Genomic DNA, 22,211 nt, shown 5'->3' with positions numbered 1-22,211 from the left:
TCTTTGTCTTTTCCTTGGGACTGAAGTGTGTGAAAAGGCTGCTGTTTCTGACCAAGCTGGAAAGTTCATTTGTTAAGTGGTCAAAGTACAGGTCAGAGACTACCTTCCTGAGGAGCAGCCTGATTCCAAGGCCACCACTGACCCTTGCTGTCTGCTGTGGAGGAAGAGTGGGGAAGCCATTCAGTCCTTGGGCATTCCTGGCCACCTTAAGACACTGCTTATCACACGAAAGTTAAAAAGTTTTGCTTTGAGATCTTTCTGATCTACTTCTGAACAGTTGCTGGTGTCCAGTTAGTACAACATTTTAAGCTAATTCTGTGATGTATGTATTTTACTTGTTTGGTTGTTGTTTTGTTTTTTCGAGACAGGGTTTCTTTGTAGCTTTGGAGCCTGACCTGGATCTCGCCCTGTAGACCAGGCTGGCCTCGAACTCACAGAGATCCGCCTGGCTCTTTCTCCTGAGTGCTGGGATTAAAGGCGTGAGCCACCACTGCCCGGCTGTATTTTACTTCTTATTGGACAACAAGAAACCCCTTTCTTATTAGGATCAACAGCTAGATGAGACACTCTCTTTCTCTGTGGGCTCGTTGGAGACTCCCTCAGCTTGCCTAGATTCTCTGGTCTGTTCAGCATGTTCTTCTGAGAAGAGAAGCAGTGAATCCTGTCTGCTCACAGGGATTGGTTTCTGCTGGACTTACCAGCTCAGGAGATGATTGTGACTCCTGGCTGAGGCAGGCAAGGCTTCTGATGGGCATTTCTGGCATTTGTGTGGACATCCTCTCCCAGCTCTGACTCTGAAACACGATTTTGAGGAGAAACTCTCAGAGAGACAGAGGCACTAGAGTTCTGCAGCCCCTTTTGGCTTTCAGAAATTGGAGAGGTCCAGCTGAAGCCTGTCACTGCCCTGCCGGGAGAGGGAGAGCACTGACAGAGGGAGTCCCTCCTCTCAGAATCTACTCTTTGCCTCTCCTGCTTCTCACACCTAGCCGGCCTTTCTGCCGTTCACTGAAGGAGTGTAAGTGTATATCTTATTTGTAAGATATAAAGCCCCAGAGTTCTTCCCATACATTCCTTACAAGTGTTGTGGAGATAGTGGTATTTATGACCCCACCTTACTGACAATTCTTCCCCTAGGACCATACAGTTAGAAGTGGCCAGTGTTTGGAGCTTGGGTTCAAATGTAACCTCACCTTTTTTAAAGCAGGCTCTCCTGCCTGGTGTGCTTGTTAAATAAATGAACTTGCAGAAATAGTGAACAGGATGTGTGTGTGTGTGTGTGTGTGTGTGTGTGTGTGTGTACACAGACCCTTGGCCTTCCTCATCATGGCATTCTTTTTTGGCTTCCCTCGCTTTCCCAACACCCTACCCTCTTCTTTTTCTCCCTTCTTTGCTGTGGAGGCCATGATGGTTGAGAGTCCCGAGCCTGTACTCTTCAGGGCCGGAGAGTTTGCTCCAGAACTTAACTCCGAATGATGTGAAAGTGAAAGTGACAGACTAGAGGGTCCAGCTGGGCGGGATTGAAGGGTTGTGCCTGCTGATTCCCCTTTGATGTGCCTGCCGAGTGTGATTCTCACTGTGTAGTCCTGGCTGGCCTGGAACTGCTCTTGTAGACCAGGCTAACCTTGAATTTAGAGAGATCCACTTGTCTCTGCCTCTCAAGTGCTAAGGTTAAACATGTCCACCACTCTGCCCAGCTTCAAACTCACAAATTCAAACTGAGCTCCACTAAGCGAGCATTCCTTCAAAGAACCTACATGTGCTAATTTACTTCCTGTCTGTGTGTGTGCGTGCACACACACCATTGTGCACATGAAGACATGAGAGGACAGCTTGTGGGAGCCAGTTCTCTACTTCCACTCGGTGGGTCCTGGGATTAAACTCAGGTCTTCAGACTTGGGGGCAGGCACCTGTACTTGCTGAGTCATCTCACTGGCCCAGAAAGAGCCTTCTTAATGGACTGAGGATATAGCTCAGTTGGTGAGCACTTGCTTAGCCTGCATGAGACCCATCTCTGTGCTGTAGAAGCTTATAGATACATCTGTGATTTCAGTGCTTGGGAGATGGAGGCCGGAGGACCAGAGTTCAAAGTCATCCTTGGCTCCATAGGAAGTTGGAGGCCAGCCTGGGTTACACAAGACTGACTCTTTTTGGAACTATTGCTCAGCAATCAGAAGGGCAGTGTAGGTAGAAAGTATTAGAGGCTTAGACTTGGACTTGTGTTCTCTTTTTTTTTTTTTTTTTTTTTTGCCAGAGCTGAGGATTGAACCCAGGACCTTGTGCTTGCTAGGCAAGCGCTCTACCACTAAGCTAAATCCCCAACCCCTCGGGCTTACGTTCTTATCCTCGGTCCCTTGCTTGCCAGTTTGGTGACTTGGGCTTGCTGAGCCTGTTTCTTCCTTAAAATGGGAATACTGGATCTCTTGCAGAAACAAAGGTAAAGGTGCCAGTTCAATGCCAAGGACAGAACAGATCCTCACAAAATGGCCTCGGTGGACAGCTGTCTGTCTGTCTGTCTGTCTGTCTGTCTTTTTTGAGTCAAGGTCTCACAGGAGGAGTGCTGGGCATGGCAGCTCCTGGCTTTAATCCCAGCACCTGGGAGGCATAGGCAGGAGGATCTCTGTGAGTTCAAGGGCAGCCTGGGCCATGGTGAGACCCTGACTCAAAAAAGACAGACAAAACAGAAGAAACTGCAAAGGCAGTCACCATGATTGTCCCATTAGGAGTCACTGCACTTATTTAGATTTGAGGCAGGGTCTTTCTACTTGGCCCTGGCTGTCCTGGAACTCACCATGTAGACTAGACTGGCCTCGAATTCAAAGAGCTCCTCCTGCCTCTGCCTCGAATGTTGGGTCTAAAGGTGTGCATCACCATGCACGCTCTTGTACCTTAAAAAAAAAAAAATGGAGCCAGGACTTCTTTCCTGAGAGGTGAGTACAGAGTTTCTGATCAGCCATGGCTGAGTCAAGGTTCTTCATTAGAGCCATTTGTTATGGGCAGAGATTATAGACTAGAATGTCCCGAAATGTAGGTTATAATGCTTTCAGGTCCTTGGCAGAGTCCAGTGTAATCCTGTCAGTTTGGGAGACTAAGGCAGTAGGATCCTGAGTTCAAGGCCTGCCTGGATTACATAGCATGTTGGAGACTAGCCTAAATAACTTAGTGAGACCCTGTCTGTAAATATAAAACATGAGCTCAGGCTTTGTAGCTCAGTTGCAGACCACTTGCCTAGCATGCATGAGGAGGCTCTTGCCTTTTTCTATCACTTGGGAGGCTGAGGAAGGAGAATCATGAGTTTGAGACCAGCACAAGTTGTTTAGCAAGATCCTATCTCAAACAAAACAAAAAAGAACTCTGGAATAATCTTTTAAGAGTATTCTCTTTATCGAGAGCATGGCATATAAAAAAGTTTGATTGTTTTTCAAACTACTGCATCTCCTGTACATAGGGGCAGTGATACCAGTTAAAAATAAATTAAACTTATTTTTCTTTTCTTTTTTTTTAAATTAATTTATTTCTTATGTATATAGAAGAGGGTGCCAGATCTCATTATAGATGGCTGTGAGCCACCATGTGGTTTCTGGGAATTGAACTCAGGACCTCTGGAAGAGCAGTCGGTGCTCTTAACCTCTAAGCCATCTCTCCAGCCCCTGTTTTGTTTTTTGAGACAAGTTTTCTCCTTGTAACAGGCCTGGCTGTCCTGGATCTCAATCTGTAGACCAGGCTGGCCTTGAATTCCTACAGAGATCCCCCTGCCTCTGCCTCCCAGGTGCTGGGATCAAAGGTGTGCCCCATCACCACCCAGCCTGTTTTGTTTTTTGAGACAGGTTTCTCAGTGTGATCCTGGCTATCCTTTAATTTACTCTGTAGACCAGGCTGGCCTTGAACTCTGAGGTCCACCTGTCCTTACCTTCAAGTGCTGGGGTTAAAGACATGTACCACCACTCCTGGCTAAAAGCTCAACTTACAGAGTTTTGATGACATGTTCCAGGCACTCTTCTGAGCTCTGAGCATACTCAATTTCATCCTCACACCACTGGAGGGAGGCCCGTCACAGTGAGGAGCTATTCTCTGAGTGGCAGGCAGGAGTTTATGCTCATTCCTCGTTATGGATAATATTCTCCTTATGCAGGATAGCCTCTCCTCTCTAGGCTAAGTGTGTACTGTTCCTTTTGTCTAGAATACTCTGTTCACCTCACCTGCCTGGAAGCTGCTTCCCTAGTTTCTTTCAAGACTTGACTTGCAAGTCACTTTCTTCGTGAAGCTTCCCTTTAGCCTGAGGAGGTACCATCTCCTCTCTACATCAGTGCTGGTTCCTTGCTCTTTCTATCTCAGATAGATCATGTCCAGCATAGGAGGCCCTCACTGCAGCTGCTAAAGGAAATCACAGACATAGAACCCTGAAGTCCCTGCCCACCTGCTTCCTTAACATTCCCTAACCAAACTGACAGTTTGTCCAAGTAAAGCTGGGATCTGAGCCTAGCCCCAGCTCATTCCAAGCTTCAGCCCTATCTTCAGCTGCTCACACACAGAAAGCAGAGCAAACAGGTAAGCAGAATAATTGCTACCGGGCAGATAATGCAGATCAGGCAGGGTACGAACCAATTTCTAGACGGTAGAGCTCTCCAAATCACCATTTCCTGTGAAGGCTCTAGCAGGAGAAGGTGGCTGTGGCTCTGGCTGGCTGCAGAGCCCCCTCCACCCCACCTGCTTCTGCAGAGAGTAAATCTGGCAGCAGGACAGACTATTCTACACTTTCTGCAGTTGTGTGTGATGAGACAATGCCCACCCAGGCAGCACTTAGCTGGGATCAGTGAGGTTAAATTTTACCCTGGTCAGTGGGTGCTATTTTGCATGTCTGCACAGAGTGGTGTTAGTCTTAAGCACTGGCAGTTCTGAAGTATAGCTCAGTAGTCCAGTGCTTACCTTGTATTTTGAGGCTCTGGTTCTACTCCCTGTCACCAAAACAAAAAGGTATCAAGGGCAGCCCTGCCAGATGGTATCCTACCTGCCTGGCCTTTAAACTCCCTGCTCTAGGCTTAGCCTGCTGTGTTTGGGGTGTGCTTTCTCTCACCTGGGGACTGTTGGTCTGACTTCCACCAGCTCTTCTTATCCCTGCTCCCTGTTGGTTAACTCATCTTCAAAACTGTGAGTTTGTGAGAATAGCAGGTCTCAAATCTCATCTGGTTTCAGGATGAGCCACTGCCCCTCCCATTTTTCCCCATTATGTGAGCTTTTCAGAATAGTCTTAGGAAAATTATGAGGGTAGTACAGAGTTTCCTCACAAGTCTCAGACTCTGTTCCCCTATTAGTGTTAATGCATGTTCATGCTCCATCCACATTTCTGTGGATTATACCTGGTTGTCCTGATTCTGTGACAAGAGCCCAGGCTGCATTTGGATGTTGCACTTCTGTAGACTACTCTAGGTAGGTAGTTTCATGGACTGCGCTTTGTCTTCAATGACCTTGGTGGTTTTGCGGTCACCAGCCAGATAGTTTATGGGGTGCTGGACATTCTTCTCATGAGTAGACTGGGGTTAGGAGTGGTAGGGGTTAGGGGAAGATTCCAGTAGAAAGTATTGTTTGTATCCTGTTGTATCAAGGCACACAGAATCAGTGTGATTGACCATTGCCCGGCTGTATTTTACTTCTTATTGGACAACAAGAAACCCCTTTCTTATTAGGATCAACAGCTAGATGAGACACTCTCTTTCTCTGTGGGCTCGTTGGAGACTCCCTCAGCTTGCCTAGATTCTCTGGTCTGTTCAGCATGTTCTTCTGAGAAGAAGAAGCAGTGAATCCTGTCTGCTCACAGGGATTGGTTTCTGCTGGACTTACCAGCTCAGGAGATGATTGTGATCCTGGCTGAGGCAGGCAAGGCTTCTGATGGGCATTTCTGGCATTTGTGTGGACATCCTCTCAGCTCTGACTCTGAAACACGATTTTGAGGAGAAACTCTCAGAGAGACAGAGGCACTAGAGTTCTGCAGCCCCTTTTGGCTTTCAGAAATTGGAGAGGTCCAGCTGAAGCCTGTCACTGCCCTGCCGGGAGAGGGAGAGCACTGACAGAGGGAGTCCCTCCTCTCAAATCTACTCTTTGCTCTCCTGCTTCTCACACCTAGCCGGCCTTTCTGCCGTTCACTGAAGGAGTGTAAGTGTATATCTTATTTGTAAGTATAAAGCCCCAGAGTTCTTCCCATACATTCCTTACAAGTGTTGTGGAGATAGTGGTATTTATGACCCACCTTACTGACAATTCTTCCCCTAGGACCATACAGTTAGAGTGGCCAGTGTTTGGAGCTTGGGTTCAAATGTAACCTCACCTTTTTTAAAGCAGGCTCTCCTGCCTGGTGTGCTTGTTAAATAAATGAACTTGCAGAAATAGTGACACGGATGTGTGGTGTGTGTGTGTGTGTGTGTACACAGACCCTTGGCCTTCCTCATCATGGCATTTTTTTTGGCTTCCCTCGCTTTCCCAACACCCTACCCTCTTCTTTTTCTCCCTTCTTTGCTGTGGAGGCCATGATGGTTGAGAGTCCCGAGCCTGTACTCTTCAGGCCGGAGAGTTTGCTCCAGAACTTAACTCCGATGATGTGAAAGTGAAAGTGACAGACTAGAGGGTCCAGCTGGGCGGGATTGAAGGGTTGTGCCTGCTGATTCCCCTTTGATGTGCCTGCCGAGTGTGATTCTCACTGTGTAGTCCTGGCTGGCCTGGAACTGCTCTTGTAGACAAGGCTAACCTTGAATTTAGAGGAGATCCACTTGTCTCTGCCTCTCAAGTGCTAAGGTTAACATGCCACCACTCTGCCAGCTTCAAACTCACAAATTCAAACTGAGCTCCACTAAGCGAGCATTCCTTCAAAGAACCTACATGTGCTAATTTACTTCCTGTCTGTGTGTGTGCGTGCACCACACACATTGTGCACATGAAGACATGAGAGGACAGCTTGTGGGAGCCAGTTCTCTACTTCCACTCGGTGGGTCCTGGGATTAAACTCAGGTCTTCAGACTTGGGGGCAGGCACCTGTACTTGCTGAGTCATCTCACTGGCCCAGAAAGAGCCTTCTTAATGGACTGAGGATATAGCTCAGTTGGTGAGCACTTGCTTAGCCTGCATGAGACCCATCTCTGTGCTGTAGAAGCTTATAGATACATCTGTGATTTCAGTGCTTGGGAGATGGAGGCCGGAGGACCAGAGTTCAAAGTCATCCTGGCTCCATAGGAAGTTGGAGGCCAGCCTGGGTTACACAAGACTGACTCTTTTTGGAACTATTGCTCAGCAATCAGAAGGGCAGTGTAGGTAGAAAGTATTAGAGGCTTAGACTTGGACTTGTGTTCTCTTTTTTTTTTTTTTTTTTTTTTTTTGCCAGAGCTGAGGATTGAACCCAGGACTTGTGCTTGCTAGGCAAGCGCTCTACCACTAAGCTAAATCCCCAACCCCTCGGGTCTTACGTTCTTATCCTCGGTCCTTGCTTGCCAGTTTGGTGACTTGGGCTTGCTGACCTGTTTCTTCCTTAAAATGGGAATACTGGATCTCTTGCAGAAACAAAGGTAAAGGTGCCAGTTCAATGCCAAGGACAGAACAGATCCTCACAAAATGGCCTCGGTGGACAGCTGTCTGCTGTCTGTCTGTTCTGTCTTTTTTGAGTCAAGGTCTCACAGGAGGAGTGCTGGGCATGGCAGCTCCTGGCTTTAATCCCAGCACCTGGGAGCATAGGCAGGAGGATCTCTGTGAGTTCAAGGGCAGCCTGGGCCATGGTGAGACCCTGACTCAAAAAAGACAGACAAAACAGAAGAAACTGCAAAGGCAGTCACCATGATTGTCCCATTAGGAGTCACTGCACTTATTTAGATTTGAGGCAGGGTCTTTCTACTTGGCCCTGGCTGTCCTGGAACTCACCATGTAGACTAGACTGGCCTCGAATTCAAAGAGCTCCTCCTGCCTCTGCCTCGAATGTTGGGTCTAAAGGTGTGCATCACCATGCACGCTCTTGTACCTTAAAAAAAAAAAAATGGAGCCAGGACTTCTTTCCTGAGAGGTGAGTACAGAGTTTCTGATCAGCCATGGCTGAGTCAAGGTTCTTCATTAGAGCCATTTGTTATGGGCAGAGATTATAGACTAGAATGTCCCGAAATGTAGGTTATAATGCTTTCAGGTCCTTGGCAGAGTCCAGTGTAATCCTGTCAGTTTGGGAGACTAAGGCAGTAGGATCCTGAGTTCAAGGCCTGCCCAGGCTGGCCTCGAACTCACAGAGATCTGCCTGCCTCTGCCTCCCGGGTGCTGGGATTAAAGGTGTGCGCCACCACCGCCCATGACTGCCAGTTTTTATCTGCTGGTGAGTGGCCCAGAGCAGAATGTCTCCTGTCCCTGACTCTGACCTGTCCCCTCAGGACACCTTTGCACGGGCGAGGAACTGGGTGAAGGAGCTGCAGAGGCAGGCCAGCCCCAGCATTGTCATTGCGCTTGCGGGCAACAAGGCAGACCTGGCCAGCAAGAGAGCTGTGGAGTTTCAGGTGAGGGGATGACAGGACTCAGGGAAGGGTGAGCCAGCTCTGTGGGGGAGGCCTCCACTGGCCACTCGGGTCCTGTAAGGTGGCAGCAGCAGCAGCAGCAACTTTGTGCTGCCTTCTCATGACTTAAGCATGGGCCACAAAGGAACTGTCTTTACAGTGGTCTTTGGGGCTGTGTGTGTGTGTGTGTGTGTAGGTGATGCTTCTGCACATTTTGCCTTAAACACTGAATGGACTGAAACAGAAGTACTTTTATTTATTTATTTATTTTATGTGCATTGTGTGAGGGTGTCAGATTCCCTGGAACTGGAATTATAGACAGCTGTGAGCTGCCTGCCATATGGGTGCTGGAAATTGAACCCAGGTCCTCTGGAATAACAGCAAGTGCTCAACCACTGAGCCATCTCTCCAGCCCCAGAAGTATTTTTTTTAGGCAATGCATGCATGTAGTAAAAAATTCTTTTGTACTCTTCCCCCCCCCCACAGGGTTTCTCTGTGTAACAGTCCTAGCTGTCCTCTAACTCACAGAGATCCACCTGCCTATGCCTCCCAAATGCTGTTCTGTATGTTACAATGTCCTGTGTTTGTGTGTGTGAGAGAGGGGGAGGGAAGGAAAATATCTCATGTAGCCTAGGCTGCTGGCCTTGAACTCCTGAACCCCATTCTTCCACCTCACAAGTGCTGGAGTTACAATGGAGTCACCACACCCCACTCTGCAGCTCATCCTTTGCCTAGCTGACGGCCTCCTGGCTTGTGTGTGACAGTTGAGGGCTTGTGCTGCGGACAGCATCCCTGTGCACACATTCCTGGTCCAGATGTGCAGGAATATTTGCAGGGTATTTTTCTATAAGAATGTCTTGCTTAGTGAGTGAAGAGCAAGTGGGCAGAGTGGACCTGGGGAAGCTGAGTAAGAATCTGCCAATATTTGTGCACTGGGAAGTATAGCGTGTGTGTGGCGACTAGGTGATGCTGGTACTTGGGGGGAACCCAGAACAGGGGAGCCCTAAGTCTGAAACCCCTACATTTGCCCAGTCAGTGTCTGTTTTATAAGGCCTGAGACCAGGGAAGATTTTATCCCGGGCCCTAGCCTCTACCATCTGCCAGCACTCACCTCCCACCCTCTTCCTCGATTTCCTGAGTCAGGAAGCACAAGCCTATGCAGATGACAACAGTCTGCTGTTCATGGAGACATCAGCGAAGACTGCAATGAACGTGAATGAAATTTTCATGGCAATAGGTACATTACCTCTCCCCATCCTTCTCCCCAGCAGAGTAGAACCCTGTGTGCTGGTCTTTGGTGGGTCTGTGGGGTGCCTTCACTAACAAAATTTTCACCATTTTAAACTGTCTGATAAAACTGTTGTCTAGCTGACTGCCAGGTGCAGAGCTGTCCATTGCCATCCCTTCCCCATAGGACTCTAGCTATCTGCCTGGTTCAAATCCTGGCTGTGTCACTTGTCACTCTAGTTTGGGGCAAGTTCTTAACCCCTCTGCTCCAGTTCCCGGAGACACACAGTGCACCCAGCACACAAGCCTCCTGTTCTGGGTGTCACTGACTAGGGGAGGATGTTGGGGTGGCCCTTACAGGTGCATTTCCCCTTTTCTCAACAGCTAAGAAGCTTCCCAAGAACGAGCCCCAGAATGTAGCTGGTGCTCCAGGCCGGAACAGAGGTGTGGATCTGCAGGAGAGCAGCCCAGCCAGCCGGAGCCAGTGCTGCAGCACCTGAGCCCCCTGCCTGCCGCTGCCCCCACTCCTCCACCAGAAGGACCCGACTGGAATCCACTCTAACCAACCGCACTTAACGACTCGGGCCACCACTGGGGGCAGGGGAGGGGTCCATCATGAATTCTTCGCATAACTTTGATCCTAGGCCGGAGGGAGTTATCCACCTGCACCTTTCTGTACAAATACTAATTCAATTTTAAGTCTTAAGTCACTTTTTTAATATATTTGATCTTCTGCTCTTCCCAGTCCCTTTCTACCGCTCTCCCACTTGCCCGTTCCTGGTAGTAGCCACACTCTGTGCCCTGGCCTGTGGGGACAGGGTTGGAGCAGTTACCCTTTCTTTCCCTCCTGCTGGAGAGCAGACTCGGCAAGAGCGCCCACATCTTACCTTGCTGGGAGTAGTCTTGGTCCCAGGGCGGTGGGCAGGCCCTGGGCTGGGGAAGGGACAGGCAGCTCTTCCTCAGCTGGCTGTCATCAGGCTGCTGCCCCTGCCCCTCTGACTCCCAGCTGGGAGAGAAACCGCAGCATTACTTAAGCATCATTTGTGACAGCCACACACCCATGGCCCAGGACCTCGCCACCCTCGGTCACTCTGACCTCTGGCTCTGAGCCCTGTTCTGACCAAATCACGATGATGAGTATTTGGGGGTGGGTGGGTAAGGGGGGGAGTGGGAGGGGATGGAACCAACTTTTTCTGTATTTTGTATTGTATGTTTTCTTCAACATGTAACCAATCAGTATCTTGTCAATATAGTCAGCCGATCGATCGACCTCACACTTGTCTTCCTCGTCTTTCTCTGGCAGTTTGTCTGGCCATGCACATCCTCTCTATTTTACCCTAAGCTAATATAAAAGAATCATCCAGTCTGATCAAATGGCTCCGCCTCCTGCGTGTGAAAGGATGCTGGTGGTCATGGAAACCAAAAGAAAGAGGCCCTGCTGTTGGCACCTCTGGTATAGGAGGGTAGGACTGACCTGGGGCTGACCGCTGGCTCCCCTCAGCTTACATTAAAGGATATGCAGCCTGTATTTGATCATTTTGGTGTCTGTAGTGACCTCTGAGGGGGTTTGTTGCTTTTTCTTTTTTTTTTTTTTTTTTTTTTGGTGTGTGTGTGTTTGGTAGGACTGCATTAGGACTCGGACACCCATCTTTTTGTCCTCTCCCTGAAGAGGAACACCGAGAACTGATCATAAAGCCATCGTTTCAGTCTGTCACCACCTCTGTCCTCCACAGCACCTCCATGAGAGACAGGTTCAACACTGTCCATCCTGGTTCAGGACCATCCATTGATTCTGAACATTGGCATAGGCCATCGCAGCCCTCTGCTGCTCCCTGCTGGAGCCGTTGCTATTCGCTTAGTCCACACTCCCCTCCAGTTTATCTCAGGGCCAGAAGCCTGATTATTGGTATACTTACTATCCTCCCCCGGCCACCTCCACCCTGCAGCTCTAACCCTCCATCCCCAAGAAAAACGTTGAGGGACTCAAGACTGCTGCACATCTCGGTTGTTTAATGGGTCAGGATCAGTTGGAGCCCTTAGATCCGAGGCTCCTGAGTCTCCAGGCCTGGCTTGTTTGAGCTTCAGGGGCAGGTAGTGACCGGTTTTGTCCCAGGACCCACAGATGGCCAGATGGTGTCAAGCCGCAAGTCATAGCTGCAGGATCTAAGTTCGGTGGGAGTTGCATTTGCCGGTGCACTGTCTGCTCCATGCGGTATCTGCCCCTGACAGGGTCATTCGACTGCTGTTTCTTCTGACCGGTTACCGTCAGGTTCTGGCCATCCACCTGCACCATCAGCTCCCCCGGAGCGAAGCCGTGGGCATCCATCTTCATCTGGAAACCTGCATCCGCACGGCCATTGCCACGCACCACAGCCAGATCATCCTTGAGCAGCCGCACCGGTAGTGTGGCCACTTGATTTCGTTCAGCTGAGGCCGCGCTGGGACATCGGGACGCCGCCCGGTTCTCCCCCGGTTCCTGCCGGCTGGAGAGACTGCTTCCTACCCGCTGCATCCGAGAGAGCAACTGCCCTGGAGGGCACGAGGGCTTCCTTGGTGCGCAAAGGAAGGGCCCGCCCACTTCACATTCGGAGGGGAAACGCTGGCAGAGATCAAGTCAGCTTGGCCCAACTTCCTCGCAAGCAGCCGGTTGTTGGTGACCTAGTCTCCCACTGCTGCTTTCTGTCTGGGACCATGCTCCACCGTGGGCCCTTCTCGGTCTACGTCAGTGGGCAGGAGGCTGTGAAGGAATTGGATCACCTGAATGCGGGATTTCAACTCCACACCAGATGGGACTGAGCAACAAGGTTAAAAAGGTCTGCCCTGCCCGGCCCTGCCCGGCCCTGCCCAGCCCTGCCCTTCCCTCTTAAGAATCAGACCCGGGGCAAGGAAGATTGTTCCCTGGACTGAGCCAGAAGAGGGGGCCTTCCAGGTCTTCCTGGAAGAATGGTCTCTCCCCTGACCTTTTTCACGGTCCTGAATTAACACATGGAGAAGAAAATGTATATTTCTCTGGTTCCTTTCTCACCCTCTGCGGGGGAGGCAGGGAAAAGATGAGAATGGAGGTGTGGAAGGAGATGGTCAGGGATCTTCGCTCAGCTTTAAAGCTGGGCGAGCCATATTTACCTATTCATAGAACAAAAGCGGGGACCTCTCCCTGTGTTCCGTAACTGCAGTGTCGGGCCCGCACTGTCTCTGGTTTTTTAAATTCGCTCGTATACGCACAATCTTAGTATTTCAGTCTCCTCTCTCTGTCCTTGTCTCTGTCTCTCTCTCACACGCACACCCTTGCTGTAGGCTGGGGTTGAGTTTCATTCTCTACCTCAGCAACAAGGCCCATTAACTATGCCACTGTGCTTCTGAAAATAAACTTTCTGTTTAACAGCAACCTAAGTACAGAAAAAAAAGCTGAATGTCCAAGTTAATTCATCTGTGTCAACACCACACAGCACAAAATGTAGATTTAATGCTACATTTCATCTCTATTGTAACAGCAATTCTTGGGGGAGGCTTTGGCAGTGTGGGAGCCAACCCCCAGGTCCAGGCCTGTTCTTCCACCTATGGATTTTAGAAGGGCAGAGCCCACAAGTTCTCCAAACTGCCAGTATTCCAGGGTTCCTCTTGTCCCCAAAAGGACAGCAATTGTCATTATCCCAGATAGCTTAAAAAAGATTAGAATAAAGTAGAGGTCAATTAGGTGCTACAATTGAGCGACATTTGGCTGTCTGCAACCAAGAAACAGGACAGAAAAGTCTGGAAGGCCAAGGCATGGGGATCGGCAAGGAAAGACTACGACTCCCATAGTGCGCCGGGGCAGCGACGCCTGCGCACTGTGCGCCGGTTGCCCATGCGGCCCTAGGGCTGGGAGCGCGGCGCCGCTCCGCTGCGGGGGAGGCCATGGCGGAACCTTCCCAGGCCCCAAACCCGGCCCCGGCCGCGCAGCCCCGGCCCCTTCAGTCCCCGGCCCCTGCCCCAACTCCGAATCCTGCGCCCAGCCCGGCTTCAGCTCCCACTCCGGTTCCTACTCCGGCACCAGCCCCTGCCCCTGCTGCAGCCCCAGCCGGGAGCACAGGGACTGGGGGGGCCGGTGTAGGAAGTGGGGGGCCGGGGAGTGGGGGGGATCCGGCTCGACCTGGCCTGAGTCAGCAGCAGCGCGCTAGCCAGAGGAAGGCACAAGTCCGGGGACTGCCGCGTGCCAAGAAGCTTGAGAAACTAGGGGTCTTCTCAGCTTGCAAGGTGGGGGCGGGGCCTAGGGTGAAAGAGGCGGGGCTTGGGGGCATCCCAGGGCTCGGGTGGGAATGGGGGCGAAGCGCTAGCTAGCTGCAGAGCCTCTCGGGCGCTTGGGGTACAGTATCAGCTGACTGATCCTTCCGCCTCTAGGCCAATGAAACCTGCAAGTGTAATGGCTGGAAAAACCCCAAACCCCCTACCGCACCTCGCATGGACCTTCAGCAGCCAGCTGCCAACCTGAGTGAGCTGTGTCGTAGCTGTGAGCACCCGTTGGGTAAGGCAGGCAGCGTCTTTGGAGTTGGGGCGGAGGGCAGGTGCTAGGTCCTGTTTGGACAGGGTGACATAAGTACCATAAAGCCTCTTAGGGAAATCAGAGAGACTTCCTAAAGAAAAATTGGGTTGGGAATGTATATGTATGTCCCAAGGAAGGAAAAAAGTCTGCAGCCCAGAAGCAGGGAGCTAACAAGGGCTGATGTGGGAACTGAGAACATTGGGTTTCCCTGTCCTTCAAGAATTGGAGGAGCAGCCGGGTGGTGGTGGCACACGCCTTTAATCCTAGCACTTGGGAGGCAGAGGCAGGCGGATCTCTGTGTTCCAGGCCCACCTGGGCTACCGAGTGAGTTCCAGGAAAGGTGCAAAGCTACAGAGAGAAACCCTGTCTCAGCCGGTCGGTGGTGGCGCACGCCTTTAATCCCAGCACTTGGGAGAGGCAGAGGCAGGGGGATCTTAGTGGGTTCGAGGCCAGCCTGGTCTACAGAGCGATTTCCAGGAAAGGAGCAAAGCTACACAGAGAAACCCTGTCTCGAAAAACTTTAAAAAAATTAAAAAAAAAAAAAGGAATTGGAGGTTCAAAGGTGTGTCTCAGGAGAAGGTGCAGGGATCAAGGCCTGTGGATATCTTCTATTCCTCTCAACCCCTGCAGCCGACCATGTGTCCCACCTGGAGAATGTGTCAGAGGATGAGATTAACCGGCTCTTGGGAATGGTAGTCGATGTAGAAAATCTGTTCATGTCTGTTCACAAGGAAGAGGACACAGACACCAAACAGGTCTATTTCTACCTTTTCAAGGTGAGCTTTCATGGAATGAAAGACTGAAGGTGGTGAGGCATTTGAGTGTATGGTGGTGGGGGAGGCAGGTTGTTGCGATCTGGCTCTCTGAGCTCTGCTACCCTGATTTCTCCCTATTCCTCTTCCAAACAGCTCTTGCGGAAATGCATCCTGCAGATGACCCGACCAGTGGTGGAGGGGTCCCTAGGCAGCCCCCCATTTGAGAAGCCCAACATCGAGCAGGTAGAACGGGGCTGTAACAGCAGAGCTAAGAAGGGGCAGCGTAGGGGCTGGAGAGTCTGCTCTTCCTCGAGAACAGGAGAGAGGTTCAAAGAAAGGACTCCGTTTGCTGCCCTCAGGATGGGCGTGGAAGTTGGGTCAGGATTTCCCAGAGTGAGGGGAAAGCCTTGGCTTGCATTTGAGATGCCTCTGCTGGCTGTTCATGCCGCCTCCTGCTTTCGTCCCCCGCTCCCTCCTCCTCAGGGTGTACTGAACTTTGTGCAGTACAAATTCAGCCACCTGGCCCCCCGCGAGCGCCAGACAATGTTCGAGCTCTCCAAGATGTTCCTGCTCTGCCTTAACTACTGGAAGCTGGAGACACCTGCTCAGTTCCGCCAGCGGTCCCAGTCTGAGGATGTGGCCACCTACAAGGTCAATTATACTAGGTAAGCCCAGGCAGGGCCTCACAGGGGAGGCTTGTATGGTCCGTGAGTGGTCTCCACCCTCACCTGCCACTCCGCCTCCTCCAGATGGCTCTGTTACTGCCACGTGCCCCAGAGCTGCGACAGCCTCCCCCGATACGAGACCACCCATGTCTTCGGCCGAAGCCTTCTGCGATCCATTTTCACGGTCACCCGCCGGCAGCTACTGGAAAAATTCCGAGTGGAGAAGGACAAGCTGGTGCCTGAGAAGAGGACCCTGATCCTCACTCACTTCCCCAAGTAAGGCTCGGTCTGGCCTGTCGGGGTTTTGCCCCCAAATTCATGTCCTCGCTGCTGTCCCCTTTTTTCCAGGAAGGCTTCCTGGATTGGTCCCTCCTCTCCCTCCATGGGCCTTCTGGGACCTGGGTGTCTACCTGGCAGATTTGCCCATGGCCCAGAAGCTACTTGCTAGTATGTACTAGTCTGGGGATGGCAGGTACATACATGGCCCAAGCTAACGCTACCCCACCCCCAACCCCTTGGTAGATTGTTACTAATAGTCTCCTGTGGGCACCTGGACGCAGCCTCAGAACCCCCTCCCTCCACAGTGCTCCAAGAGGTCAGAGTTGACGATTGCCGTGGGATCATTTCCCATCTCCATTCTAGTCCTTCCTATGTACATTTACCTCTGTTGTGCCTCACTTCTCCCCCATTTGAATCTGGGTCATAGCTCCCTATTCCAAAACCTTTGCTGGGAACCAGCATGTGAGAGCAAGAGGCGACAAGATTGGGTGATTCTCAAACCATTTGGATACAGAGGTGGAGTAAGGGAATTCAGGTGACTGGGTACCCTGCCTGGCCACGCAGCCTAGGGTGGCATCAGCTCAGACCCCTTCTCCTATGTCACACCTCACGACAAAACTGGGTCTCTGATCTGTAGAGACAGGCTGTGTCCTCTCCTTCATTTTCTCTTAGAGGTCCTCAGCAGGCAGGAAGCTGAGACTCCCTCTACATGGTAGACCTTCCCAGACAACAGAAGTTGTCTCCCTCACAGGCTCCCGCCCTCTGAGAACAGGGGCTGGCTGGCTGGCCTCTCATCCCTCTGGGGACTGGCCCAGGCTACTCTTGGTTGAAGGCTGGAGTCGTGAGACAGTTATTCCCTCCCTTCAGGTTCCTGTCCATGCTCGAGGAGGAGATCTACGGGGCAAATTCTCCCATCTGGGAGTCTGGCTTCACCATGCCACCCTCGGAGGGGACGCAGCTGGTGCCCCGGACAGGTATGATAGCCCTGCGGAGTCTGCTTGGTCACCTTGGCTGGTCTCCTGCCCCTGGGATAACAGAGTGGTGGGGTGTAGTATCAGTGGGAAGACACCTTGGGGCTCAGAGCGAGCTGGAAGGGTCCAGATCCTTCAGAAGACCCCGCCACCCCCTCCAGCCCGTCCTTGATTTCTTCTCTCTTACAGCGACGGTCAGTGCAGCGGTTGTCCCCAGCACCCCCATCTTCAGTCCCACCATGGGTGGGGGCAGCAACAGCTCCCTGAGCCTAGATTCCACAGGGGCCGAGCCCATGCCAGGTGGGTACTCGACCCTGACCTCTCACCCCCTTTTATCGCCCCTCCACATTTCCTGCTATCCCCGGGTGACATTACCATCTTCCCCAGCAGGAGAGAAGAGGAAGCTTCCTGAGAACCTCACCCTGGAGGATGCTAAGCGCCTCCGTGTGATGGGTGACATTCCCATGGAGCTGGTCAACGAGGTCATGCTGACCATCACTGACCCTGCTGCCATGTTGGGGCCTGAGGTAACCGACCTGCTGACCTATTGGAGAAGGGCCCCTCACCCACCTGAGGCCCTTGCTTACCACCCCTTTTCTGCCTAGACAAGCCTACTTTCAGCCAACGCAGCCCGAGATGAAACAGCTCGCCTAGAAGAGCGTCGAGGCATTATCGAATTCCATGTCATTGGCAACTCTCTGACGCCCAAGGCCAACCGGCGGGTGCTGCTCTGGCTTGTGGGGCTGCAGAATGTCTTCTCCCACCAGTTACCACGAATGCCCAAGGAATATATTGCCCGCCTCGTCTTTGACCCGTGAGTCCCTGGGGACCCCTTAGCTAACCCAGAGCACCTTGAATTCCCCATCCCTCCACACGGGACACCCTCCCAAGCCCAAGGCTCAACCTTTCAGGACTCTGTCTCCTCTGTTCTTATCCCTGATGACACTTCACTCTTTCAAGGTTGGGGGACCTGGGGAGCATGGAAAGGTAAATCCCATGACATGCCTTTTCTCTCTCAGGAAGCATAAGACTCTGGCCTTGATCAAGGATGGGCGGGTCATCGGTGGGATTTGCTTCCGCATGTTCCCCACTCAGGGCTTCACGGAAATCGTCTTCTGTGCTGTCACCTCAAATGAGCAGGTCAAGGTGAGCACAGTGGCTCTGACCACGCCTGCATCCCACCACCTGTTTCTGAATTTGGACCAAGTCAGCCAGATGGCAGAACTGCTGTGGCCAGCACTTCTTGTAGTGACCAGACATTTCCACAAGGGGGCGGCTCGGCCTTGATAACTGATCATCAGGAAACATCCATGGTTAAAACAGCACCCCAGGTTGTGGCGCACGACTTTAGTCCCAGCACTCGGGAGGCAGAGGCAGGCGGATCTCTGTGAGTTCGAGGCCAGCCTGGTCTACAGAGTGAGTTCCTGGAAAGGTGCAAAGCTACACAGAGAAACCCTGTCTCGGAAAAAAAAAAAAACAAACAAACCAGTACCCAAGAGTGGGGCCTAGTGGCCCATCCCTTTAGACCCACCACTAGAGAGGCAGAGGCAAGAGGATTTCTATGAGTTCGAGGCCAGCCTGGTCTACAGAGTGAGTTCCAGGACACCAAGGCTGTTACACAGAGAATTGCTGTCTCAGAAAACCAAAAAAACTTTGTGTGTGTGTGTGTGTGTGTGTGTGTGTGTGTGTGTGTGTGTATGCTGGTATCTCAAGACAGGGTTTCTCTGTGTAGCCTTGATTGCCCTGGAACTCAAGAACTTGCTCTGCAGACTAGGCTGGCCTCGAACCCACAGAGGTCTGCCAACCTCTGCCTCGGTGCTGGGATTAAGGGCTTACATTCCACCACCATTGCTGGTTTTTTTTTGTTGTTGTTGTTTGTTTGTTTTGTTTTGTTTTTTCTTTTTTTTAACTTTATTTTATTTTTTATATTTTGGAGGTGAGGATCGAACCCAGGGCTTTGCGCTTGCTAGGCAAGCACTCTACCACTGAGCTAAATCCCCAACCCTTGTTTTGTTTTTTTTCGAGACAGGGTTTCTCTGTGTAGCTTTGGTGCCTGTCCTGAATCTTGCTCTGTAGACCAGGCTGGCCTCGAACTCACAGAGATCCACCTGCCTTTGCCTCCCGAGTGCTGGGATTAAAAGTGTGCGCCTCCACCACCACCCAGCCCAAGCAATATTTTTAAAGTGAACCTTTGGTGACTTTTTGTTTCAGAGTGGGTCTCGTGTAGCCCAGTCTGGCCTTAAACACACTGTAATCCAAGGGGACCTTAAACTTCTGATCCTCTTCTCCTGCCTCCAGAGTGCTGGGATAACAGGTGTGCACCACCATGCCGGGTTTTATCCAGTGCCGGGGATTGACCCCAGGTCTTTGTGCATGCTGAGCAAGCACTCTACTGAGCTATACTCCAAGACAGCAACACTTTTTAAATGAACTGGTTTCTTCACAGGAAAATGTACAGACCTTGGAGCACTGAGAACTGTTACAGTTCCTTAGAGCGAATAGTCCTAGCTGGTCTTCTCTCACAACACACCCTTTGGGCTTCTCGGTCTCCTGTTTGGTATACATGTCTGTGTGGTCCTGTCATGAGTGAGATCAGGATTCAGATGCTGTCATGAGTAGGCCTCTGTGATCCATTGTCCTAAAGCCCCAGGACTGGGACCAACAAGCTGTGTTGGATTGGAACCCAGCTCTGCTGCGTCTGTGGTCAACTGACCTCAGTCTGTTCTTTGTGTAGCTGGGTTTCAGGGGTTTTGTTGGGGTGGGTTTTTTTTGTTTTTTGTTTTTTTTTTTTCCTTATGAAATGGGGCTTTTCATACCTACTTGAGGGCTAACTGGTGAATGAGTCTGTGAAGAACTCAGTGCAGAATCTAGCCCAGAGCAATCAGTCATCTAGGGTTCCTTTGCTTTTCCCCGCACTGGTCACCTATCCTTCTGCCGTGGCTCCCCCATCTCCTTCCCAGCCTGTCGTCTCCCCTCACAGGGCTATGGCACGCATCTGATGAACCACCTGAAAGAGTACCACATCAAACACAGCATCCTTTACTTTCTCACCTATGCTGACGAATATGCCATCGGCTACTTCAAAAAGCAGGTGAGCCTTGGTCTCCTCATAACTGCTGCCTGGGGCCCCGGTTTGGGTGCACAGCTTCCAGCAGCAGCAGGCTACCCTCTTGTCCCCTGTTACACTGTCACCGGTGAGGACGGGACTCCCTTTCTTCTCCCCACCTCTTGCCACCCAGTGAAGAACGGGGCCAGGAATCAGGTCCTTTTGGGGATTGGAGGAGGTGAGGAGCAGCCAGCCTGGAGCCAGAGGCAGGCAGAGTCCTCACGCTGTCACAGGCCTGTTGAGTGACGCAAGAGGAAGCGTGCTGTGTGCTACCTCTCAAGTGCTCCTGAAGAAGTGGCTGTGAGCGTTGGAGAGTCCTTGCTCATGGATTGGGTCTTGACTATCCACTCACCCAGGGCTTCTCCAAGGACATCAAGGTGCCCAAGAGCCGCTACCTGGGCTACATCAAAGACTATGAAGGAGCAACACTGATGGAGTGTGAGCTGAACCCCCGGATCCCCTACACAGAGCTGTCCCACATCATCAAGAAACAAAAAGAGGTGTGCACTTGTTTCCAGAAGGGTCCTGTGAGTGTGCATTGGTCAGGAGAGAATGTGCAAAGTCATGTACCTTGCGTTTGTGTGGAGGAGACAGGCCAGGTCTCAGAAAAAGTCAGAAGTAAATGTTACCATCTCCTGACTGTGGCCTTGAGGGTGACTGGACCCGAGTTGGCCCCTCAGACCCTTGCTTCCTCAGATCATCAAGAAGTTGATTGAGCGCAAACAGGCCCAGATCCGAAAGGTCTACCCTGGACTCAGCTGCTTCAAGGAAGGAGGGAGGCAGATCCCTGTGGAGAGCGTCCCTGGCATTCGTGAGCAGGGGCCTGGGCGGAAAGGGCAGGAGGGCACTCTTGGGCAGGGGCAGGCATTCTTAGGGCTGTCCTCTCCCCCTTTGCAGGAGAGACAGGCTGGAAGCCATTGGGAAAGGAGAAGGGGTAAGTATTTAGTCAGGGAAATGAGCGTGGGAACGAGGGCAGGGCAGAAGGACCCAGACCTCACACTTGACATCTCCTGTTCCAGCAAGGAGCTGAAGGACCCCGACCAGCTCTACACGACCCTCAAAAACCTGCTGGCCCAGATCAAGGTGGGAGGCCAGGTTCTCTGTTCTAGGGGTAATTGAAGTGGGTGGCAGTCTTGGGTTGGGCAAGTTGTCCCCGTCAGCCTGTCCCCAGCTCACCTCTTCTCTCCAGTCACACCCCAGTGCCTGGCCCTTCATGGAACCTGTGAAGAAATCAGAGGCCCCCGACTACTATGAGGTTATCCGCTTCCCCATTGGTGAGGACCCTCCTACCTTCTCTTCCCTGCCTATGTGGAGTCAGGTACCCCTCCAGGACCCACTATGATGGGCAACCCCAGCTCCATCCCTTCACCTCTTAAAGGCATACCCCTTCTCCCCTGTGACCCAGACTTGAAGACCATGACAGAACGGTTGCGAAGTCGCTACTATGTGACCCGGAAGCTCTTTGTAGCTGACCTGCAGCGGGTCATCGCCAACTGCCGGGAGTACAATCCCCCAGACAGCGAATATTGTCGCTGTGCCAGTGCCCTGGAGAAGTTCTTCTACTTCAAGCTCAAGGAGGGAGGGCTCATTGACAAGTAGTCCCCAGCTGGGACCTCCAGTGTCTGCCTCAGTCTCATCAAATCCATTGGAGTGTCCTGGCCCTCCCATCCCTGACTCAGCAGGAAAAACTCCAGCCATGGGCCTGGATCTTGCAGACTTTTCAGCCAGCAGGCACTCCCAAGCCTTTGCAACACCTGCATCCTGCCTTCATTGCATCCGACCTTGGGGAGCTGTCTGGTCTGGGACCAGCCCCTTGTAGAATGTCTGGTGGCCAGGGGGTGGGGGTGAACTGCTCAGCCCTGGTCCTCATAGCGCTAGGCAGGCTTGCAGTTCTGAGCCTGATCCAGGTGCCTGTTTCCCAGGGTCAGGGCTATTCAGTGATTAGCTTTGGGATGGAAACAGCCCAGACTGAAGGAACCATGAGGGGCTGTGACTTGTCCTACACTGTTTCGTCCATCTGTCCCACAGGGCTGGGGCACAAGGACCATTCATTCCTTGGCATTAATCCCTTGGAGGGAACAATAAAGCTTTTTTTTTTTTTTTCCCCTGTGTGATTGTTTCTGGGGGTGTAGCTTCAGACTTAGTGGACTGACCTTCACTCCTCCAGTCCTTCCCCTTGCAA

General features: G+C 51.7%; 3 protein-coding genes across 4 annotated transcripts; 2 read left to right on the top strand and 1 right to left on the bottom strand.

The window, feature by feature from the left end:
* The first annotated feature begins 8,271 nt into the window (after positions 1-8,271).
* On the top strand, positions 8,272-11,103 carry Rab5c (RAB5C, member RAS oncogene family). Its single transcript, XM_036196436.1, has 3 exons — positions 8,272-8,510; positions 9,651-9,744; positions 10,119-11,103. The coding sequence occupies exons 1-3, from the start codon at positions 8,352-8,354 to the stop codon at positions 10,232-10,234; spliced, it is 369 nt and encodes a 122-aa protein (XP_036052329.1). The 5' UTR covers positions 8,272-8,351; the 3' UTR covers positions 10,235-11,103.
* A 621-nt stretch (positions 11,104-11,724) lies between these two features.
* Hspb9 (heat shock protein family B (small) member 9) lies at positions 11,725-13,958 on the bottom strand. Its single transcript, XM_036196779.1, has 2 exons — positions 12,858-13,958; positions 11,725-12,471 (listed from the first exon to the last, which is right to left on the bottom strand). Exon 2 carries the CDS (start codon positions 12,244-12,246, stop codon positions 11,758-11,760), a length of 489 nt encoding a protein of 162 aa, XP_036052672.1. The 5' UTR covers positions 12,247-12,471; positions 12,858-13,958; the 3' UTR covers positions 11,725-11,757.
* On the top strand, positions 13,561-22,132 carry Kat2a (lysine acetyltransferase 2A). Of its 2 annotated transcripts, none has more exons than XM_036196776.1 (18): positions 13,561-13,967; positions 14,112-14,235; positions 14,884-15,029; positions 15,162-15,251; positions 15,492-15,673; positions 15,758-15,949; positions 16,820-16,926; positions 17,113-17,223; positions 17,311-17,450; positions 17,529-17,737; positions 17,943-18,069; positions 19,904-20,014; positions 20,386-20,529; positions 20,726-20,840; positions 20,927-20,963; positions 21,049-21,112; positions 21,219-21,303; positions 21,435-22,132. In XM_036196776.1, exons 1-18 carry the CDS (start codon positions 13,629-13,631, stop codon positions 21,626-21,628), a joined length of 2,517 nt encoding a protein of 838 aa, XP_036052669.1. In that variant the 5' UTR covers positions 13,561-13,628; the 3' UTR covers positions 21,629-22,132. The 2 variants fall into 2 exon arrangements, with proteins under 2 accessions (XP_036052669.1, XP_036052670.1); XM_036196777.1 differs by having other exon boundaries at positions 13,562-13,967; positions 17,314-17,450.
* Positions 22,133-22,211: the final 79 nt, after the last annotated feature.

The sequence above is a fragment of the Onychomys torridus genome, chromosome 8 (assembly GCF_903995425.1).
Source record: "Onychomys torridus chromosome 8, mOncTor1.1, whole genome shotgun sequence".
Lineage (NCBI taxonomy): Eukaryota > Metazoa > Chordata > Mammalia > Rodentia > Cricetidae > Onychomys > Onychomys torridus.
The sequence above is the reverse complement of the archived record's forward strand: the minus strand, read 5'-3'. Positions and strand labels throughout refer to the sequence as shown.